This window comes from Sitophilus oryzae, unplaced genomic scaffold (assembly GCF_002938485.1).
Source record: "Sitophilus oryzae breed Bouriz unplaced genomic scaffold, Soryzae_2.0 scaffold_1576_pilon_pilon, whole genome shotgun sequence".
NCBI lineage: Eukaryota > Metazoa > Arthropoda > Insecta > Coleoptera > Curculionidae > Sitophilus > Sitophilus oryzae.
The window spans coordinates 1,125,915-1,149,879 of NW_022146254.1; the positions used below are offsets into that span (position 1 = coordinate 1,125,915).

Below are 23,965 nucleotides of genomic sequence, written 5' to 3' on the forward strand. Positions count from 1 at the left end.
TCCGAAACTAAAGTTCCAAGAAATGTCGTAATATATCTACAAATTCATTTACCCACTAGTAGATATAAAAAGCATTTTTGGTAAACTCTGTCTCAAATAGTTTCTGAAAAATAAAATTAATTTTTTTAAAAAGGTCCGATTAAATTTATATCTCCGAAACTAAAGTTCCAAAAAAATTCGTAATATATCTAGAAATTCATTTACCCACTAGTAGTTATAAAAAGCATTTTTGGTAAACTCTATCTCTAATAGTTTCTGAAAAATAAAATTAATTTTTTTAAAAAGGTCCGATTAAATTTATATCTCCGAAACTAAAGTTCCAAAAAAATTCGTAATATATCTAGAAATTCATTTACCCACTAGTAGTTATAAAAAGCATTTTTGGTAAACTCTGTCTCAAATAGTTTCTGAAAAATAAAATTATTTTTTTTAAAAAGGTCCGATTAAATTTATATCTCTGAATATGCATATTTACGACACCAAAAAATTATATGAAAAAAAAATCGAAAAATCATCAAAAAATGTATTAATTTTTGAAAATAAACACATACAGCATACTGCTGTACTTCAAATGTACAGTGATGTTCTATAAACTTTTTAAGTAACCTATATTTAATATTTTTAATAAAAAGTTAACTTACTACTTGAGCTGCATAAGAAACCGACTCAAACCGTAACCAAACCCTTCCAATTTCAGACCAGAATTTCGGTACAAAGAACGTTCGTTCGTACCATACCAAACCTACATGATCTCTTATCTGCCAGTCAGTGGTAATGTCGTTGTAACTGGATGGCACTGGCATAAGTTGTACATCAAGATCAAGCTGAAAATATATCATTACTGCTATATTCTGAAATTATCTAAATTTGAAAACTTCCAATCTTATATTATTCCAAAAAGCTTAGCCCTCAAATCAATATTATCTTATAGTGACCTAATCCCCCCCAAAAGACTTGAGTTCCCCTAAAAGTATGTGTCTAGTTGCGCCCCTGGGTCAGGTTAAATGATATATCCACCAACATTGTTATAAACTATTAATAAACCAAGCTTTTCAAACAACGTGAAGCTTTTCTGCAGCTGTCTTTTTCTACTTTTTTGCAAGCCTTTTCCTCGTTTTCTATTGGGAGTCACCATTGATAACTTTCTATTTTTATATGGATTAGCCCAAGCTTTTGACGTATTGTTTAGACCAATCATGTTACTATCCTTCGAAAATGGGATGGATAGGTCATACTTTGCGGATAACATAGCGAAAGCAGCAATAGAATGGAACCCTCAAGTCAAAAGAAAACAAAGCCGACCAGTTTAAACATGGTGACGTTCTATGTTAGACGAACTCAAAGAAATAGAGTCAACATGGAACGAAGCAAAAACAACAGTCCGAAATAGGACCAGATGGAGAATTTTTACTTAAGCCCTTTGCTCCGCGGAGGAGATATAGGTTATAAATTGCAATTCTTCATCCTTCTGTGTAATTTTTGAATTATTTGAAGTCTTAGATGTCCTATATTTTATCTCGTCTATATAGGACTCACCACATTTACAAGGTATCACTTAAATACAATGTTTTCGTTAAGTGGTGGATTAATTAGTTCTAATATTAAAAATTGAAACTTGAAGCAAGATTTGGAAATTGTTTAAATATTTAATTTAACTGTATAATATGTTTAATCTTCGATATACCTTTTATTTAATGAATCCGATGGTTGTGAGCTACTAGTAATGTGTGTGTACCTACTAGATAAGTTCAAGCAGCCGGAGGTTTCTAGATAAGTTCAAGCAACTGGGTTTCAACTCAGGTTCATTGGTAGTCAGGTCAAACCATTATATGTACGTTAAAAATTGACTTATTGAATAATTAATAAAGTAAATTTTATTTTTGATCATCTTCAACCAAAAATACATTCAGGGATTCAGTGGTAACAGTTTAAAATTAAATTATATTAATTCCAGGTAAAATTTTAATATGTCTATGACTATTTTAGTAAATACCATTTTGGGATTTTTCATTATATATCACGGCCCGGCCTACTAACAAGAAAATTATATATTTTAAATATTGCAGTAAATAGTGAAAATAAATATAGAGTGATATATATATTTTTCAGAAGCTCATAGCAAGGCAGATCATATGATTTATAAATATACAGGGTGTTCCATTTGAAAAAAACATAACTTTAGTTCATATTTTCAAAAATATTTTTTTCGCAGAAAAACAGACTACTTCACTGTATTTTACGTAAAAAGTTCTACAAGAATCAGTTTTCAACTTCTCGATATCATCCATAATAACGGAGATACGGGGGCTGTCCCAAATTGCAAAATTTTCGAAATGACCCTGTAGCTCAGAAATAAAGAGGGCTATGAAAATTTTGTTTACGGCATCTTCCGTTTGACAAAAAAGTGGAACAGGTTTGTGCAAACCGCATCCTCCTATCTTTACTAATAAGGGAGATACCGTATGATTTCAACCAAAATGGGACATTGAGGGTACATTGAAAGAAGTTTTAAAAGTTTATGAAGTTATCATGAAGTATTCTATTATAATATAACTTTTTGCAATTACTTGTTTAAATAAAAAATCAATGAAGTGCCTGTATTAAATTTTATAGAAATAGAGAAAAACCTGACCTTCTTTAGGTATTATTAAATTAGGTAAGTAGTTCATTTACATTTTTTATCTATATAAAGCAGAAAATGTCAAGAACAATCAACCATAAAACAAAACATCTGATCATGTACTGTTTAGGTGTCAGTTGCACTTATATCTAATTATTGTTTATTACATTTTCTTTTGAACTGGCGTCAGTAACTAACTTACTCTACTGTTAATATATTTTAATTTTTGTTATCAGGCAGTTTATAAATTTTACTATAAAATTGATTCTTTTGTTAAAGTTATCATTTATATTCTTAAGAAGGAATGAATTATAACAAATTAAAATATAATTTAAATAATTAAAAAAATTATTAAAGAAACATTGAAATGGTATAGTTTATGCAATAATTGTTTATACTAAGTAAAATAAAAATAAATTATTTAAAAGTAAAATAAATCTCACCTCTCTTAAGCTTTTCTTGTGCCAATGCTGTTTAAATCCTAAAACTGGATTGCTGTTGTTCATTACAACGAAATTCCATAATCCATCCAAACTTTGAATTTGGCGCGTTTCTGATTCTCTAGGATATAGTATACCGCCTTTGTGTAAAACACCTTTAACCACATGGTAAAGGCAAAAATATAGAATGGTTGATATAATATTCATTTTTTAGATCATACAGACTACTCGTATTTACACCTAGAAAAAATATACTTATGGAATACTTTTTTAACAAAAAAAATTGATAATGGTGCCTTTATTTAGCATTAATATTATAATTAACAGCATTAATTGGAATTTTATATTATGCTAATTTTTTCGTTTTCTCGCAAAAAGCTTTTTATTTTAATTCAAGATATTAATTTTTATTCTGGCCTAATTACTAATTATTAGCACATTAGTACTTTAGGCATAAATTGCAAACTAAAGTTATAATGCAAATATAAGTCATAATAAAAATTTCGGTATATAGTCACAGTGTGTTCAATATAAGAATGAAGAGCATGGGAATCTTAGAAACTGTAAATGATACAAGAATTATATTAAATTAGAAAAAATGCGATTTGCTGTAGGTACTCTATTACTTCTGAAGATTTCGGAAAAAAGAAATTTTTTTCATACATCACAAAAATATTAATTTTTGTGACGTGAATGATAATATAAAAATATCATTTTAACAAAGATTTTAACGCTTTGAATAAGAAGACTAAGGAAGGAGCATAATGCTATCCATGTATTCATGCATGGTGGGCGGAAAAAGCACTCTCGGGTGGGGATCCTTGACAGTTCTGTTTGACGATTCATTTGACACATTTGAATTTGATTCGAAATTTTGTGGATTTGTCAGTCTTTACGGAGCTTATTTTATGTTATTTATTATTTATTCTACTACTGATAGTTGTATAAAGGTAGTAAATCTAGATGGAAATTGTGGCAGAAGTTAAATTAACAGTGACACTATCGCGATTTATCGAAAAAGACTAAAATAGTTGGTTGTGTCGCGTGCGGTAGATCTCGGCAAAAATTGAGTGAAATAATGGAACAACTTTTCGCTAGTAAGTGATTATATAATATACATACGTGTAGTAAACCGATCATTTTTGAAATTCACTTAAATTAACTAAATTATATATTTTTCTTGCATTTTAGCTTTTATTTATTACTTGTCAAAGATTAGATGTCAAAGAATTTAGATACGTTAATTTGACTTACCTGCTTCAGTAGCGTATCGGATGTTTGTGTTAATAAATACTTATTATAACTTATCTATTTTTATCAGAATTATATATTTTTATAACAATTTTAATAACTACCACCATTTATTCACGACGTAAAATAAAACAACAAATTATTGAGTCTACTCCACGTCTACCCTACATCATAGTTTTACATTTTTTAAATAAAATTAGAACGACACTGATAAACCGGAATTTAAGTCGGCCATATTTGAGGCCCATCGCGGTGTACCTAAGATTTTTGATATGCTCCTTCCTTAGTCTTCTTATTCAAAGTTTTAACGCCTATAGGCATAAAAGTAAAGCACTTTTACGCCTAATTAAACTGACATAAAGTGTCAAATTCGACGAGCGTAGCCATAAATTCTCGATATATAATTACTTACAAGGTAGCTATTACTTTCAAATATTTTTATATTATTTAAAACATTTGATATTGTGTATCCTTATAAATTATCTAGCCTTAATATTTAGACATAATCATTTTATGTCTAAATTACAACACAAAATTGAATTAATTCAAATACCTACACCCGGAAAATGAAACACCCTGTATATTATTAGATTTTTAGTTTCTACGATTAAAATAAAGATAAATTTGATTAAGGCTTACCGCATTTTAATCTTACCGTTTTTGAAGTATTTACGTTTTTGTCAAAATATAGTAACAATTTTAATGCTTCATTTCTCTAGACGCGTTTAAGTTTTTCTGTTGCAATAATAAAAATTAAACTACCATATATTAAAGTGTCTAATTTTTTTTAAATAAATACTAGTTTTAAACGGCAATAACTTCTTCAATTTAAATGGAACGCCTTGTATATTTTACGAGAATCAGATGCACAATTTAATTGTCTATCAAATTGTATTATATCTACCATTTTCTACCTATCTCTTCAAGTTTTCGTAGAAAATGCATTTACTTATAATTTAGATCCCATTTATCAATATACCCATGGAATATTGACATTTTAGATTATTTTTAAAGATGTAACAAAGTTTTAAAGAGTACATATACTAATATTGTCGATATAATTCGCTTATTTCATTAAAAAATAATTTTCTTTAAAAATATTTGTTAAAGAGGATTTGTTATATGATCCCAGTATTCAAACTACATTAATTGACTGTTTGCGTTGATTAATAATAATTGTTCCAAATACTAAAAAACTGAATTTTGTATGTGTTTTAGAGTGTGGTAAAAAGTAACACCTTGTAAATTTAATTTAATTTTTTACAAATGCTTATTTATAACAACAGAGACGTTCATTTTCATAACTTATTATTATTTGATTTCTGATTCAAATCCCCACATTTATTTAGAAAAATTTATTAACTAAACCAATTAAGTATGTAGTTAACTAATTTTAGGCGGAAAGAATGGTGGTATATTTAATTATTGGGGGATATACTCTTTTACAAAGATTTAAATAGTTTTTTTTGTAAACAAATGGGCTTGCAATATTATCGTTTTAAGCACCTGTGCATTTTGTACATTTGTTGCTTTAAAAAAATCTAAAATGTCAATATTCCATGGATATATTGATAAATGAGATCTAAATTATAAGAAAATGCATTTTCTACGAAAACTTGAAGAAATAGATAAAAACGGTATGATGCTATTTGATAGGCAATCAAATTTTGCATCTGATTCTCGTAAAATGTGTTCCATTTAAATTCAATAAGTTATTACTGTTTAATGCTAGTAATTATTTAAATAAATATTTAGATACTCACTATAAGGTAGTATTGTTTTTATTATTACAACACAATATCTGATCAATAAATAAACTTCAGTAAATATTTAGCATTAAAAACTTTCCTAACACTTGAAGAAATGAAGCCTTAAAATTTTTACTACAATTTCACAAAATTGACTATATTTCAAAAACGGCAAGATTTATATTATGTGATAAAATACAACTATAATATTTTTTATATATTTGGGACACTGTGTCTTGTAAAAATATTTTTAAATTGTAGCTCTAGTAGTACTTCAACAAACCCAAAACTTAAAATTTGTAAAAATCTAATCATTGAGCTACAATACTCCGTGTCGTACGTGGTGAATAACCCTGTATAAGTTAATTTTATAAAAAAAATATTTATCAAAACTTATTCATGTCTTTTAAGTGTTTAATTAAAATATTACCAAAAATGCTTTTTTAAAATTTTGTTGCAACTAACATATCTGTGCAAAAAAAAATATATTTATTTTTAAATTAATAATTCAAATCCGACTCAAAATTTGAATAAAAAAATATACATATTTTTTAAATTTATGGTCACAGTAATCAAAATATTAATGTCTCTTATCAAAAACGTTTTTGAACCAAAACAAATATGTTTTTGATTAGACCATATTTTCAACAATAATTCATTACAACATCGAAAATGTTCCGAAGAAGATAAATGATACGTACTCGCCTCAGTTCATTCAATATTACCGGCACACTATACGCAACCGATGATGATAGATAATCTCTCGAACTTGCACTACTAACGCACATACAACAACAAACTTCCTCATTAACAATTACAAACCATCATCGCTGTTGCCTTCTTCGCTTTCATTTAACTAATGCCACTAATCAAGTCATAATAAACACATATATATTTTAAGGTCAAAACCAGTACTGACCTGGTCAAACGGGCGGTTCGAACTGGGAACTGATTTTGCTTTCCTGAAGACTATGTTGTTTTAGATTTATCGGTTTGTATATACAGAGTGAAAACGATAAAAATGTTCTTTCGCGTTCGTCTTTCTAGTGGAGATATTTTTTTTCTCTTGGATTATTACTTCCACAGGATTAATAATATTATACAGTAGAACTTCGGTAGTTCGGACACATATCGTAACAGCCACCGCCAAATTATTAAGTAACCGGATTACTGAAGGAATATTTTTATAATTTTATTGTTTCCAATCTAAACTCAAAATTTAAATACATTTTTATTTAAACCAAATCGCAAAACACTTTAACATATAAAACATATTAAAGGTTGATTCTCACTATACCTTCCGTATCAGTTACCTTCCGTTTCCCTTCCGCGGGCAATGCACACTATCAGTTCCGTTTCCCACCCTTTCCTTCCACACATTTTTTTGGCGGACGAACTGAAGCGTATCGGAACAGCGTTGTCAAGTTCTTATATTTGTACCAGCTCTGTTATACATTTTGGTGATATTTATTTATTCTTTCACCTCTTAATTAAATCTATTATCTTTTTCAAAAGATACAAATTTTAAAAATAAAACTTTCGTAATGATATAAATTGTACAATAAAAAGTATGGAACTGATAAGGAACGGAAGCTTACGTATAGCGTCAATGCAATAAAAAATACGGAACGGATATGGAATGGATATGGAATGGAAACGGAAGGTATAGTGAGAATCAACCTTTAAACGTTCTTTTTGTTGTTATATATTGTGCTTATTGTACCCTACCTGGACCTATATGCACCCATAAAAAAACTCATTAAATACACATTAAATACTTACATAAAAATACCAACAAATTTGAAATTAATATTTAATTTGAATTGAATTAATTGGGTTTTAAAAAAATTAATCAATTTTTATCTGCATACATACTTATCGATTTTGCTGCCTCAACAGCCTGCTCTTTTACTTCTTTCAAAAGCAACAACTCACAGAAACATAGTTTTCTTCTACCCTGTAAATACTTTTTGTTAAAATTTTATAGCATTACTAAGTTTCATTTTCAATACATTATTGTTATCATCTGTTTCACCTGTTTCCTTTGTTTTCAATGCCTAGTATTTTCTCTTCAATTTGTCTCTGCCTTATTATACTCTTCAGTCAAAGCAGACACAAATTCTTTTTCTTCTTATGTTCATTTACAATTTTTTTATTTTGTTTTTTTTATTTGATCTTGGTAGTATATGATTTTTTCTTGGTAAGTTCTTGGTATTCTGTATTTGTTCTTCTATATATCTGATTTATTAAATTTCTTTTTATATCTGATTTTTTACACTGTTTATGGTTGTGTCACATTTTAAGCTGTAATTCTTATTCCTAAATATATAATTGACTTTAGATTTTACTTTTATTCTTTGGTTTTGTGTGAGGTTCAAGTTAACGTCTCCTTTCTGCTGCAATGGCTAAACTGGACGGGACCTACTTGTTTACGCGGAATCCGAACCGCGGTCCTCGGCCATATCATGGTCAATGGCCTACCGACTTAGGAAGTGTCTAAATTAACTCTTACTCACGAGATATCCGATCTCATCCGGCCTTGAACCCGGCGTGAATGAGCAGTGTGTATCAATAGATTTTACACTTTTCCCTTTTTGGACAACAGCACGATGCAAAGTTTCGAACCGGTCACCCGTCCATCCACTAGCATCGCCTTACGTCGCTTAACTTCGGTGTTCTAATGGGAACCGGTGTTTCGACGTAGCTGGGCCGTTGCCCTCTTTGGTTTTATATAGTTATGTCTTTTGTTTGTTGCCTTAGAAAAAAATCTTATAAAGTTATAACATTTTTCTATTTTATAAAGTAAAATTTTGATTGATTTATACAAATAAATTATTGATATAATTAATATACAGCAGTGATAACCTGCGGTAGACCATATGAAGCTATGCTCGTATTGCTTTGATGCTTTCTATGTTTCGAATGTTCGTATTTTGTGGATTTGATATGCAAATCACTAGTACTAACTGTATCGAACGTTTTTTTTTCATGTTAAAAAATACCGTAACAATTATTTACTATTACTGTATTTTATTTTGTCATACGTGGTCTCTTATTTTATTATTTTTTTTTATATTATTTTGTTCCATACTAACGATAGAGCAACTATTGTTCTATAATTTTGTATTGGTTCTTTTTATCTTTGTTTTGTAATAATGGGTTGTTTCACATATTCTGGGTATCTTTTTTTATAATATCTGATTTGCTAGTTTTAGAAGAATTTATGTTTTCTTGTTATTTCTTACTATGATGTTGGATATTTTGTCAACCCCAGATGCTTTGTTTTACTGCGTTAAAGTTTTGTTCTATTTCTTTGTTTTGTATTTTTTTTAATGTTGCATTTATTATACGTCTTCTAAGTAATGTTGTTGTTTTGGATATTTTTTTTGTTTGTTAGTAGATGCCCAATTGTAGTATAATGTTATAAATATATCATAGCTTATGGTTTAGTTTTGATTTCTTTTAGTTACATTCCAATGAGTGAAATATTTTATATTTTGTATACAGGGTCACTGATATGTATTGGAATGGTCGATTATTAGATGAAATATGCAAGGTACCGCAAAAAGTTAAATACAAAAGTTATACGGTTTTTAAATCTCTATTGGCGAGTATACAGGGTTGATCATAAAGTTGTGGTACATCATTTTTTTTAAATACAACCCCTTGTATATTATTTCATATTTCAAATCTTCCTTCAATTTTAAGCAACAATCGTAATACACATAATATACATAAATTCAACCATTTCCGAATTATAAAGCTTTGATTTTGCAATGTCAAACGAACATTTTGTAATTTCCAGACTTGATTTAATCTCATTTTATGCAACTATAAATACTCACTTGAGAACTAATGTCAAATAATATTAAGTATCACAGTTTCCACAAATGGCTTCAATAAATGAAACCGAAAACCGAACAAATCGAAATTAATTAAATCGAATTGTTTAAGTGATATTTTCAAAAGTAAATAAAAATCGACTCGAAAACGGTTGGTTTGAGGTACATTGTGTGTATCTCAATTTTTGTTTAAAATTGAAGGAGGAAGTGAAATATGCAATAATATACAGGGATTCCATTTAAAAAAAATGAAACTTTCATGTGCCACGACTTTATGACCGACTCTATATACTTAAATGTATTACTTGCAAATAGACATTTAAAAACCCTATAACTTTTATATTTATCTTTTGCTGTACCTCGTATATTTTGCGATAATCGAACGTGCCCATACATATCAGCGAGCTTTATAATAATAACACAGTCTGTCTCAATTTTTTTTGCGTACAAAAGTAAAAAATATAGATATTCAAAAATAAATATATGTACTTTACTATGCAGGACCATGAACAACGTATTCAGTATTTTTACTGCTGCATTTCTAATCACGCTGTAGGTTTATGTCCTATTATCACATGTAGGCCAACAGTGCTATGTATTTAAATGAATCTGGATTAATTCAGTAATTTTAGATTTAACAGGTTGCACGAATCTAAATTATTCTGACAATGAAACATTAGATTTGTTTTTAGCGTTTCCTTTTTAAAAAATGGCATAAAAAAGTGCCATATTTTTGAATCAGGAAAGTAATTCTATAGTAATAGTTCATTATTACACTTTTTAATTTACAGTCAGTGTTGAATTACGTTATATTATATTATGTTAATACAATACTATTCAGTAGACGATAAAAATAACCATCGCAAATGTTTTACGATCACTTTTACAGTAGTTAGTTATCTTTAATGAACAAGTTTTCCATTTTTTTAAGTAATAAAAATCTCAATACATTTCAAAGATGCACTTAGAACTATAGGCTGAAGGGAAATATCTTGTTTTACACAATAACGTTTATTAAATCTTGGATAAGAATCCTTAAAAAAACAAAAAACATCATTCAACCGCCATAGGTGAAAATTTACATAAAAAAATTCTCAGAAGGATCGCAGCCTGCCGCAAGGTATAAGGGGATTTAACCAATTTGCAGAATAATATTTAAATATAAGAAAAACAACCACTTATATTCCTTAACAAAAGAATACACGTGTTATTGGAAATATTCTTGAAATTAAATGGCAAATTTATAGTATGTAAAAATTATTTACCTTTCAGCCGTTTTAACAAAAACTAACTTTACTATTTTAACACCACACTACAAACTTTTATCGAAATTTATTTGTATTAACATAATTTATATTTGTTCAATCACCATAATGATAACAGTATTTAAATTAAGTTATTTTATTCGTAGTCTTGTTAGATTATTTTATTTAAAAATAGATTTGCAGTATTTTTAAAACTTTTTATACATTAAATACTAACAATTATCATCCTAATACATCAATTTTACAAAATAAAAATAAGCTCAGTTGTAAGCAGAGCTGCAACAAGTCAGTTTTAAAAAGACTTAAGTATTAAGTCTTAAGTCAAATTCAATATAAAGTTCAAATGATTTAAGTCTTAAGACTTTGACTTAAATCATGTTATTTCAAGTCAAGTAATTTTTGTAAAGACTTAAATCAATATAATGTTATTTAAGTCGTTTTTATGACTTAAGCCAATATTTTTGTATTTATTGTAAGAGACGATACATATATTGGTTGGCTGGTACTGAATAGGTTGTGCCTAGAAAACGCACATGCGATGTTTTATTATGTATTTGAAGTATCAAGAACGTATCACAGGTGATTAAAGCACGGCCGAAGACGTAGACGTAAACGTATCGTTTGACATGTACGCTTGCGCAGTGAGAAATTCACTTGCGTTTACGGATACGTGATACGTATCTTTACGTGCCTTTACGTACGTACAAAACGCAAACGTATCGAGCCGAAGGAGTTTCGATTTTCATCCGAATGATGCCGAACATACAAATTCACAAACAACTCGTTTCCTCACTTGGCTAGTAATTAAGTTATTTCATAAATTTTGGGGCCAGTGTAACAGAACTGGGCCTATTTTATTACAATAAATTAGTATGAAAATATTAAGCATCATAATAAACTCATTTTGGAATCTATTTTATTAAAGTTCTTAGCCAAAATCCATATGAGGATTCTAAAAGATGGAATCTAATAAATAATCATAAAACTGTGTCTGTTTTACAATATTTTTATTACTAAGAGCATTTTAAGTTGTAAGGACTACTTTCTGTAATAAAATAATTTCCATTTATAATTTTCTTCATTTTTCGAACTTTTATAAATTTAATGTGGAATCAATGGAATAATAGATATCCATTTTCAGTTTTAAAATTAAATAAATTGTTTTACAAAATAATTTAGAATTACAAATGTACCATTAGCGTTACGTACGTCAAAATACTTGCTTCAACTCTTGTTTACACGACAACGCAACGGCAGACGTAACGTAGGTTTCTGCGATACGTGTCGAGAGATACGTATACGTATTGTGCCTTGCTTTAACTGTCTATTATGTACTCTATTCTCTATAGAATGCACTCTATACCCTTGCCAATATCCTTGTTTAAAATACATATAGAAGGCTAATACTGAACGAAAATTTTTGGTTGCCACTCTGTAGTTAAGCATATTGATTTGTTTATCTGTTTTAAATTGATAGTCTAATGTGTTAGCGATAAATAATTAGCTTAAACAAAGCTGTAGATAGTAAACTAATATTTATATTCGAATTAGGAAAGTGATAAAACAAATTGGTTCATGTGAATTCTTTATTATCATTCATCATTCTATTTATTAAAAATATTTTGTTATGTTCAATATTTTCCAAATAAGAAAAGTGAAATTAGATCACTAATGCTCTAGATTATGTGTCTATCAACATTTCATTCCAATGTCTATCAGCATTGATTCCAATGTTGGTTGCAATATTTACTCCAATTGTTTTTGACTGCAAGGTTCGCCAAATATCCTCACGATTTACCTATAATAGATACATACATATGTAATGCCTTTCAACATTGGTTGTATTGTTTCTCCAAAATGTTTGTGTCTTGAATGTTTGCCAAGCTATACCTCCAGACTCTACGTCAAACTTCGCAGGTACACACGATCAAGGTTATTAAAAGATAAGGTTGTCTGGTAACTCGATCCACCATTATCGGAAACGTCATCTACTATGTCACAGGGATGCTACTGCACATAGATAAAGGGATCGAAACTGCCGACAGTCCGACAGTGCATTTCCGAATCGATATTCATTGTGTATTTTATTGTTTATAGTGTATGGCGTCCATAGTTTTTAGTTCATTTGATGTGTGTTTTCTTTATTGTATTGCCCATTTTTCTCTCTTTGTCGGTTGCATTTTATTTTTTATTCCTTTATCTATGATTTTATACGTTCTGTAGCATCCCTGTGACGTAGTGGCAGCTTCGTTCCTATTGGTCCAAAAGTTACGAGGCAACCTATAATATAGAAACCTTGACACACGATCACGTTCTATGTATAATGTGTCCGTGTCATGTGTTCAACGTTGCAAAGCATTGGTCCCATAATCTGAAGCCGGCATAATTAGAATGAATTAGGAGGCATAATTAGAATAATTAATTACACTTTTAAGCATCCAAAGATAGTTTTTACACTTTAACTCATACAACCCTGAATATTTGTAAGTAACTTTTTGCAAAATAATAAAAGGTGCCTGTGATGACATCAGTTATATAATTTATTATGCATTTTGTTTAGTGTGTGAGATACTCAATTAGCCGCTGCCTAGATACTATCCTCAAACGCACCTATTTTCTAACAATCGTTTCGGATGTAACTATACGCGTCACAAATAAGCGTTATGCATTTGTAAAAAGGTCATTTAAGTTTTAATGTCATACGTCCTTTATAAGACACGCATTGCTCTTTTATATTATTTATTTATTTGAATATTTTTCAATTATACATTTTGTTGCTTAAATAAATATTGTTTAATATTTTTAAAGTAATACTAAACTATTCCTAATCAGGTTGTTATTTAAATAACAGTCTGGGGGTAGATTAAGTTGGAATTATAATCCCTTGCTATCTTAGTTGCTTGCTATTGAAGATCTATACAGGGTGTCTCAGAAATAAGTGCAAATATTTTAAGGGGTGGTAGATCTCGATAAAAGAAACATATTTTCTCTTTATCGTTTTTCATATAAGTCCAAAATAACGGAGTTATTTGAGTCGCCTAGTTTCAAAACACGACAAATCCACAAAAGTCAAATGTTGAGAAATTGGAAAAAACTGTTTTAGAGTTGTTAAAGAGTAAATATAAAGTCAATATTTTATTGCCAGGAAATGATAAGATTTGTTGCAGTTTGCAAAGTATATATGATGTTAGGTTGTAAAGAACTAGAAGACGAATCCATTAACATACATAACTCATTTTTCTCGAAAAATGGATTTGTCGGGTTTTGAAACTAGGCGACTCATTTTACTTTAAAAATTTCCAAAAAAAATGATTTTTTGCTAAAATTTTGAGAACCACTGGATCTTTTCTGGATTTTCTTTCTTGTAAATTTAAACTAATACCTACCTATGTTGCCATATTATCAAGTTATTATGTTTTTTTAACTAAAAACTAAAAAAATTTTCAAAAAATTTCGGATTTTCAAAATTTTTTTTTGTGAAAGAAACCTCATATGCGTGTTTCTGGGGTTGAACTATTCTACCAGTTTAAAATACTTGCATTTATTTCTGGAACACCCTGTATATAAAAGATGAATCAATATAACTATCTCACCCTCAGGAAAATCATTGTCATCAGTTGTAAAGGTAAAATATTTGGGACTTGAGAAACAATTCGAAATTACCATCCATTACTTATATCTGACAATAGTTACTCTAAAGTTATTCAGTATGAGGATGGCAACATATAGATTTATTTTAAAATCATGAGTTGGCTCCAAAAAGCAATATCGTCTGCAACAGTCTCATTCTGACTGTGAAAAAAGAGAAGAAAACGAGTTTTCTTAGCTTTCTTAACGATTTTCTAGCGATTTGGGAAAAGAAAATACTGAGGAAGATTTTTAGAGGAAAGAAGATAGACAACATGGTGGACTAGAAGAACAAACGAAGAAATAAAGGAACTATATCGTACACCGAAGATATAGGACGGGAGTAGCAAGAGCACAAAGACTAAAATGGTTAGGACATATTGAAAGAATGGATAAAACAAGAGTTCCCTGTTAATGAGACATGAAATAGGTAAAAAGAGTAAAAAAGTCTAAACTAAACGTTCTCCGTAAATATTTATATATGTTTATATATGTCGATGTCCTTTATATAATCCAACATAGCCTTGTTATTTGGGGCCTTGTTATTTTCTGGGTTATCCACGATACCGTGTTGTCTTCGTTTAAACGCGTACTTCTTGGGCATTCAAAGATAATGTGTTTGACGGATATTGGAAGATTACATGTTTCACAAATGGGCTGAATCGGTAGCCACAACCCATCTCTTATAGCTGGAGGTCAATATATGTTGAATGGCCTTAAATATTGCAAAAAGCTCTGCTGAGAATATTCCCGTTATGGTGGATATTCCCCCAAGGTGGAAAGAGAGGGAGGCAGTTTTCCTTTTGTAAAATTTTCTAGATACGCATGTGTTCTGCAATGTCCATATATGTTTTGTTTGTAATTTTATGTTTGTATTTTTTTGAATTGATTTGGATTGTATGACATTTTTTTTATTATTTGTATATTTGTTTTTGTGCTTTTCTGTTTTGTGAATGCTTTGTCGATGAAGCTGTTTTGGCTTTTTGTACAATAAAGCGTTGTTTTTTTTAAATGTTGAAAAGGACTTAGGAAGAATAAAAGTTAATGGATAGACAATAAAAACAAATTACAGAAATAAGTGGAAGGTATAACTAATCAAGCATGGGCCTTTTCCAACATAAAGGTATATGCATTATTTATAAAAATGGATTGTTATGATTTTGTCATTGCCTCATTCAACATAACCCCCATTATGATCTGAATCTGGTATTTACCAGGGGCCTGATTCTGTAAACATGTTTCCTGTCTAGTGACTCATCAATCGTATATGAATAGCATAGGCTAGACAGGAAATTTCTTGCTACGGAGCTTTCAGAATCCCACTGCAGATTCAGAAGATAATATTTTGTAAATCTGTTAAAAAAGAATGGCACACAGCAATATATGGGGTAAAATAAAAACAAATTAGGTTAACATCTTTATTAATAAATAAAAAACATAATAAATTCTAATAATCATAATAGTAGGGACGACGGTATCGTCGATATCCGTCATCCACAACGATAATTGCCCCTCCAAGTCCAAAGGGCGGTGGAGGGGGTCCGAAACCGAATCCAGGTCTGCCAAATCCTCTGGGTCCTCCGAATCCTCTGGGACCTCCAAATCCTAATGGATAAATTTATTAATAGTATTTGCACAATTGTATTATGGAAAAAAACGAACCTCTTCCAAATCCTCGTCCAAAACCTCTACCACCACCAAAGCCTGCGTAGAATATTTATTATATATCTACATTTTAATTCTCCTAATAAGTATCATTAGCTTTCTTCTGGTTTTACGCCCATTCTGAACTTCTCTAAAACTCGAAAACGCATGCGCGGATAAAAAATTGAAGAGTTCAGAATCGGTAATATGCAAAACCCGAAGTAAGCTTAGGTATATTTAAAGATTTAAAATTTGTCATAAGGGGGAAGCTATGTAGCTGATTCTCTTTTAAAATATTGTTATCAATTTTAAATTTGAATCGAAAAATTGACGGTATTTTTTGTAATTTGTTGCATTTTCTAGTGCGTTTTTATTTGCATCGTGGTTTCAGATAATATTTTCTAATTGTTTGTATGGCACATTCTTTAAACACATGATTATTTGTATTTTAACGTTTATTGTATTATATTTTGAAATAGGGGTGGTAATTTTCAAAACTAATCAATACCAATTTATTTTTGTACTCTTTTAGTGGAAATGTTATTGACTAAAAAGTTATTGTTTTATTAATCATATTAATGTTATTTAATAACTGAGGCAAGATAGTTTACAAATTTAATATAAGGATGATTCAATAAGTTCGAATCATCAACTTTCATAAGTTAAAATATTAAGTCTATGAATAATAGAAGTATTTCAGAAACTCTCCAATACCTTTAGAGTAGTGACTATACAGTACTATACCAACCTTTGAAAGTCAAATTTATACAGGGTTGTTCATCACATACGACACGGAGTATTGTAGCTAAACGATTAGATTTTTACGAATTGTAAGTTTTGGGTTCGTTGAAGGACTATTAGAGCTTAAATATACCACCATAATTTCCGCCTATATATTAATTAGTTACATACTTAATTGTGTTAGTTAATAAATTATTCTAAATAAATGTGGATTTGAATCAGAAATCAATATAATAATAAATTATGAAAAATAACGTCTCTGTTATTATAAATAAGCATTCATCAAAAAAATTAAATTAATTTTTTAAGGTGTTACTTTATACTACACTGTCTAATACACGTACAAAATTCAGTTTTTTAGTCTTTGGAGCAATTATTATTAATCGACGCAAACAGTCAATTAATGTAGTTTGAATACTGGAATCATATTAATTAGTCCTCTTTAACAAATATTTAAACAGTGTTTTTATTTTTTAATAAAATATACGAACTATATCGACAATATTAGTGTCTGTACTCTTTAAAACTTTGTTACATCTTTCAAAATAATCAAAAATGTCAATATTCCATGGGTATAGTGATAAATGAGGTCAAAATTATAAAAAATGGTATAATACAATTTGATAGATAATTAAATTGTGCAGCTTATTCTCCTAAATATACAGGATGTTCCATTTAAATTAATCAAGTTATTGCCGTTTAAAGCTCGTTAGACACTTTAGACACTCTGTATAAGGTAGTATAATTTTTATTATTGCAACACAAAATTTAGTAAATAGAAATACATAAGTACAATATTTGGTTTTAAAAACTTAAATACGCCTAGAGAAATGAAGCATTAAAATTATTACTGTATTTTGAAAAACCTAAATATTTCAAAAACGGTAAGATTAATATGCGGTAAAACTTAATCAAATTTACTATTTTATTTTTTTTTAATTTTAATCGTGGAAACTAAAAATGTAATAATATACAGGGTGCTACATTTAGAAAAATACAACTCTGATATTTTTTATTTATTTGGGACATTCTGTATCTTGCAAAAATATTTTTAAATTGTAGCTCTAATAGTCCTTTCGAACCCAACACTTACAATTTGTAAAAATCTAATCGTTTAGCTACAATACTCCGTGTCATAACTGGTGAACAATCCTGTAGAGTATTTTATATTATTTTGAATCTTTTGATAACAATATTTTTTTAAGAAATCAGTACATTTTAAAACTATTTCATACCTCTACCAAAGCCTCTTCCTCCGCCAAATCCTATAATTAATAAAATGTAGCAATATACTTAAGCATCTTTAATTTTTATTTCTCTAAATACCTCCTCCAAAACCTCTTCCTCCGCCAAATCCTAAAATTATCAAAATGTAGGAATATACTTAAGCCTTTTTAATTTTATTTCTCTAAATACCTCCCCCAAATCCTCTTCCTCCACCTCCACCGAAACCTAAAAGAAGTATTTCATAAAAAGTATGTATTTTAACATGTCATGTTACTTTGCAATTTGTTATAAAAGACCTTAAATTGACTGGTATCCTGCCGTGTTAACGAAAAACACCTTATCTTGTCAGTTAAACAAGTCCAAAAATCCTTGATAAAAATTATTCGACTTGAAAAGAAAATGTTTAGGTCAGAGTAATTTAAAACTTAAATTTTTTGAATTTTATGTTGGAACTGACTTAATATCGACTTTGATTTTAGAGAAATGTCTTTAGACTTAATGTGTAAGCAATTTTTCAACTGACTTGTTGCAGCTGTAGAGCCAAGTGAAGTAGCTGAGTTAAAAACGTGATTATATCCATATACTATTTCTTCGCTGTGTTGTAAACTTCTTTTGAAGAAAAGTCAATAAAATTATGATTTATTTGGTTATTTATAAGTAAATAATTTTGTAGGAAAACGCCGTACTTATTTTTTAAGTAATCAACTCCTAATTTTTTGGCATTTATTGTTTTTTTCACCTATTATTTATATACAAAGCTATTGTATATTTTCTAAGTTATACAGAAATTGTAAAGCTTCTTTAGTGAATGTTTACTTAATTCTTTTTATTTAGTATTCTAAGATTGTTGTATACAGGGTCCGGCTATAGTGCGTCAGGCATTTGTAGCTCCTAGAATAGAAAACTTGAGAATTTTGTTTAAGTGCAAACCTAAAGTATGTACCAGGATGTATTTCAGGAAAATATTTTAACTTCTATAGGGTGGCTCAAAAAAGTGTGAGTGGACCTGGATGATTTTTTTTAAATGGAACACCCTGTAAATAATTGCATTTTTGGTTTCCTTTCAGATCACTTTACATAACCCTAAGATATGAATAAATATATTTCGATAGTTTCAGAGATATTAAAAAATAATAAAAAATATGTATTTTTCAGCCCTTCTTAAAAAAATTATTAAAAATACAAGAACTGTTCTGAAATCAAAACTATATTAGGTATTTACTTTAGATAGTCTGTTATTAGTTTGTTATAAATATGGTAATCGTATATCATACAGGATGTTCAATATTCTACGCCAAACTTTCTAAAATATAAAATAATTTTTCTTTGTTATTTTAAATGGAACACCCTGTATATTATTTTTTTATTAGAGGAGAATTAAAAATGAACATTTTTGTATTTAGAGTATTTCAAAATTTTGAACGGTTTCGCAGATACGCGCAGTATTATTTCATATGGCGCTTTCAATGGTAAAATACGAGAGAAAAATCATTGGGTGGCTTTGATAAAAATTTACTGTGGAAAATTCCATATGAAATATAAAACCGCAAATATCTGCGAAACCGTTAAAAATTTTGAAATACTCTAAATACAAAAAATGTTCATTTTTTAATTCTCCCTCTATTGAAAAAATAATATACAGGGTGTTCCATTTAAAAAAACGAGGAAAAATTATTTTATATTTTAGAAAGTTTGCCGCAGAAATTTGAACATTCTGTATAATTTACGATTTTCATATTTATAGCAAAGTAAGTACAGACCATTTAAAGTAAATATCTAATATAGTTCTGATTTCAGGACAGTTCTTGTATTTTTAATAATTTTTTTAAGAAGGGCCGAAAAATATATATTTTTGATTTATTTTTTAATACCTCTGAAACTATCAAAATATATTTATTCATATCTTAAGGTTATGTAAAGTGACCTGAAAGGAAGCCAAAAATGCAATAATATACAGGGTGTTAATTTAAAATTTAAATTTAAAAAAAATCATCAAGGTCCACTCACACTTTTTTGAGCCACCCTATAGAAGTTAAGATATTTTCTTGAAATACATCCTGGCACATACTTTAGGTTCGCCCTTAAACAAAATTCTCAAGTTTTTTATTCTAGGAGCTACAGATGCCCGACGCACTATTGCCGGACCCTGTATAATATACTAGTATATTCTAAGACTTTTATCGAAAATATATATTTTCTTTGCATTTTGTAAACACCCTCTTATAGATATCAAAAACATATTTTTACACGGTCTGAGCTGTTCTACGGACAGTATCCATTTGAATAAATGTCTTTAAAATTTCTTACCTCCCCCAAAACCACCTCCACGACCACCACCTTAAAATTAAAATATAGAGGTTTTTACGAAGCTCTTTTTTTGCAAAAAATACCTACCTCCTTGTGGTGACCTTTTAGTTCGAATTCTCAGTTGTTGATCTGAAACTGAAAAAAAATTAGTAGACAATTATATTATTATAAAATATCCGATACAAGCAAACCAGGTAAAAGAGGATACTCAAGAATGGAGGATACCATTGTGGGATCTCTCCTCCAAATGAGATCGGAAATCAAAACTCTCTTATTATCACAATATAACATGTTTTTTTGTGAATAAAATGTGACTTAAATGGTTTGAAGATTGTGGACAGACACAACATTTTTTAGGACGGACTAGCCTGAAAGACTATGATACTTATCCTCTCCCTTGGGTGAATATCCAACCGTATTCTCATTAACCATATTCACTTTGATAGAAGACCTTACTCAGGAAAGCTCATCAATATATGCACAGATCATCAGACGGCAATTAAGACACTCATGAGCTCAGAGGTATCGTCAAGACACATCTGGGATTACCTTGATGAACTTGAACTTTAGTAGAAAAAAAAAACACAATTAAATTATATTAAATAAAGACATGTTTTATTTGGGAAAGCAAACCTAGAAACGCAGAAACTATGCTCCCATCCTATCTAGGACCTGCACAAACTTCTGCAAGGTGCAGAGATAGGGGATTCGGTGCAAACATAGAAAGAAGACATACAGCTTTGGAGGATGCAATGTTTTCGGCATAATCAGGGGAAACCCTCAATTCGGCGGCGATAAGAATAATAAAAAAAGATTACATTAAATTAAGGCATTTTGGAATTAGAGATCATTTAGATTCATCAGCTGAACACATTCCTCTTCAATCACATTGAAGATCAGCGTGACCGAAGTATAATGATAAAAATTGTGGCGAAATAGCCATAGGACTTTTTTGAAGAAAATAATAATAAAATTTTGACAAAATCCATAGCTAACCAAGAATAAGGACATTGCGAGGGGTATCTCACTTGGGTAAAAAATGTACCTGTACTGCCAAAATATAATTTTACTGAGCAAGGGACTGGCAATGACTGCAAAGAAGACTACTAGCGACTGACAAGAAAATGTACATATAATTCCAATAGTGAGACACCCCTCGGGACATTGATGCAGCTAACTTTTTCATTAGGTATTTTATGAAATTCAATTAAATTTGAAATAATCTACAAAAAATCAGCGACGCTTTAGATATTCTACTGTTAACCTCTATTTATTAGTGAACAGTTTTTATTGGAATTCTTAATATGTAGCAAAATAAAAACACTAAATCACCACAATACACCAAAACACTTTTACTTTTACACTGGACGCGCGTTTCGCTAACCATGTTAGCATCATCAGCAGATGATTATAAACTAAAGTACAATCTACAAGTTCAGCGTTTATATACTCGCTCAGTGGGCACCGAGTGGGCGTGGCAAAATCGAGTCAAAGCCCACTGAGCGTAACAGTTAGATTTCCGCCACTAGAGTAGTAGGAACAAAGAACTTGAAGGAATTGGACCGTTGTCTCTGTTCATACTATCGTTAAATTTATTAATTCTGATGCTATTATATGCATCTAATTGCCTGTAACTTGAGACTTGTTTAATTAATTTTAAATTATTAAGATCTATACAATGTTCTTTATAAACAATATGTTCGGCAACGCAAGATTTATCCGGTCTACCATATCTTATCTGAGCTAAATGTTTTTTAAATCTAGTTAATATTGATCTTCTAGTTTGCCCAACATATTTCTGATTACAATCTTTACAAGAAATTTCATAAATACCCGACCTTTCCAGTGGAGGTGTTTTATCCTTTGGATTACCTAATAATTGTTGTAATTTATCTATGATGTCTGAATGTGTGTCAAAAACAGCAAAAATATCATCCACATACCTAAACCATACTCTTGGAAAATACTCAAACTGATTCTTAGCTTCCACTTCAAACCTGCTCATGAATAAATTAGCCAAAAATGGAGACAATGGATTACCCATTGCTGTACCTTCCCGCTGTTCAAAAAAGTTGTTATTAAATTGAAAACAATTTTGTTTCATACATAACGATGTAAGCTCAATATATTCAATCACAGTTTTGTTGTCGAGACCGTTTGCGTTCAGTAATTCCTTCAAGTAGCCTAAAGTATGTGGAATTGGAACACTTGGGAACAACGAAGATACATCAAAGGAGACCAAAATTTCACCTTCATGCAATGTTATATCTTTAATTTTGTTAATGAATTTAATATTATTGAATTCATTAACAAATTATTGAATTAATTAACAAAATTAAAGATATAAGTGTTTTGGTGTATTGTGGTAATTTAGTGTTTTTATTTTGCTGTGTAACACCAAAGGTTCCAACCCTCAACTGTAATCTTAATATGTAGTTAAAAAATATATATTTAGTTACCTGATGGTACTGCAATCATTGATATGCCCACACCAACGATACACAAAAACAATATGCTTCTAAAGAAGAACATAATTGATATTATAGAAATAATTGATGTTATACAATTCTATTGGAGAAGTTCAATGAAATGTTTGTTCTTCACATGTGTGTTTTTCTATATATACTAAAACGAACTCGGAAATAATCTCTTTTTATACTAATGTTTATTAAATTTATGTTTTTGTTTATTTTTAAAATTAACTTAAAAAAGGATTTACCCAAAACATTAACACGTGAACGATAGACCAAACCAAAATCCCCCAAGTAGTTTTAATTAGAGACACAAATATTGTGAAAAAAAGTTCTAAAAACTAATTTAATAAATGTAGATAATGATTAATCGATGAACCAGGTCGTTGAAGATAAAAAATAAAACTATCAAAATATGAAAATAATAAAAAATATATAAAAATCAATTTATTATCAAAAGCGACCTTGATGTGTGTCTGAAGGTCTATCTGGCCATCTATCAAATAAATAGGATGAAAGTGGTAAATCGTAGTTATAGAAATTATGGAAAATTATATTATAATTAGAATTTTAATATATTTACTATTAAATAGTATTTAAAAGGATGTAATATTATGCTGATTCATTCAAGTTTTCTTCTTGCAATTTTTCCTCCTTGTAATTTTTACTATTAGCAAGTACTACGCTTGTTTATTTCAATCTATTTATTTTAGAGTTAGTCACAATGATATTTTTACACCTCTAATTCTTTGGTAAATTATCACATTATTTTGTTGATGAAA

At 29.3% G+C, this 23,965-nt stretch overlaps 2 protein-coding genes across 7 annotated transcripts in view; both read right to left on the minus strand.

The window, feature by feature from the left end:
- LOC115879150 (beta-glucuronidase-like) overlaps nucleotides 1-6,990 on the minus strand; it is a 49,210-nt gene extending 42,220 nt beyond the window's left edge. For both annotated transcript variants that reach the window (XM_030895825.1, XM_030895824.1), the window contains exons 1-3: nucleotides 6,761-6,990; nucleotides 3,064-3,300; nucleotides 642-824 (exon numbers count right to left, since the gene is read on the minus strand). In XM_030895825.1, coding sequence (XP_030751685.1) covers nucleotides 642-824; nucleotides 3,064-3,267 — 387 coding nt within the window. In that variant the 5' untranslated portion in view covers nucleotides 3,268-3,300; nucleotides 6,761-6,990. The remainder of the gene's footprint in view (nucleotides 1-641; nucleotides 825-3,063; nucleotides 3,301-6,760) is intronic.
- A 9,207-nt stretch (nucleotides 6,991-16,197) lies between these two features.
- On the minus strand, nucleotides 16,198-23,333 carry LOC115879065 (eggshell protein 1-like). 5 transcript variants are annotated; one of them, XM_030895703.1, is made up of 8 exons: nucleotides 23,172-23,333; nucleotides 20,800-20,847; nucleotides 20,713-20,742; nucleotides 18,595-18,630; nucleotides 18,505-18,534; nucleotides 18,414-18,443; nucleotides 16,456-16,497; nucleotides 16,198-16,398 (listed from the first exon to the last, which is right to left on the minus strand). In XM_030895703.1, exons 1-8 carry the CDS (start codon nucleotides 23,242-23,244, stop codon nucleotides 16,241-16,243), a joined length of 447 nt encoding a protein of 148 aa, XP_030751563.1. In that variant the 5' UTR covers nucleotides 23,245-23,333; the 3' UTR covers nucleotides 16,198-16,240. The 5 variants fall into 5 exon arrangements, with proteins under 5 accessions (XP_030751563.1, XP_030751564.1, XP_030751565.1 ...); XM_030895704.1 differs by lacking the exon at nucleotides 20,713-20,742; XM_030895705.1 differs by lacking the exon at nucleotides 18,414-18,443.
- Nucleotides 23,334-23,965: the final 632 nt, after the last annotated feature.

Coding starts and splice junctions, on each gene's coding strand:
- LOC115879065 (XM_030895703.1), bottom strand. CDS start 23,244: ATGTTCTTCTTTAGAAGCATATTGTTTTTGTGTATCGTTGGTGTGGGC. Junction 20,848..23,171: donor AATGATTGCAGTACCATCAG/GTAACTAAATAT, acceptor ATTTTTTTTCAG/TTTCAGATCAACAACTGAGA. Junction 16,399..16,455: donor TGGACGAGGATTTGGAAGAG/GTTCGTTTTTTT, acceptor TTTATCCATTAG/GATTTGGAGGTCCCAGAGGA.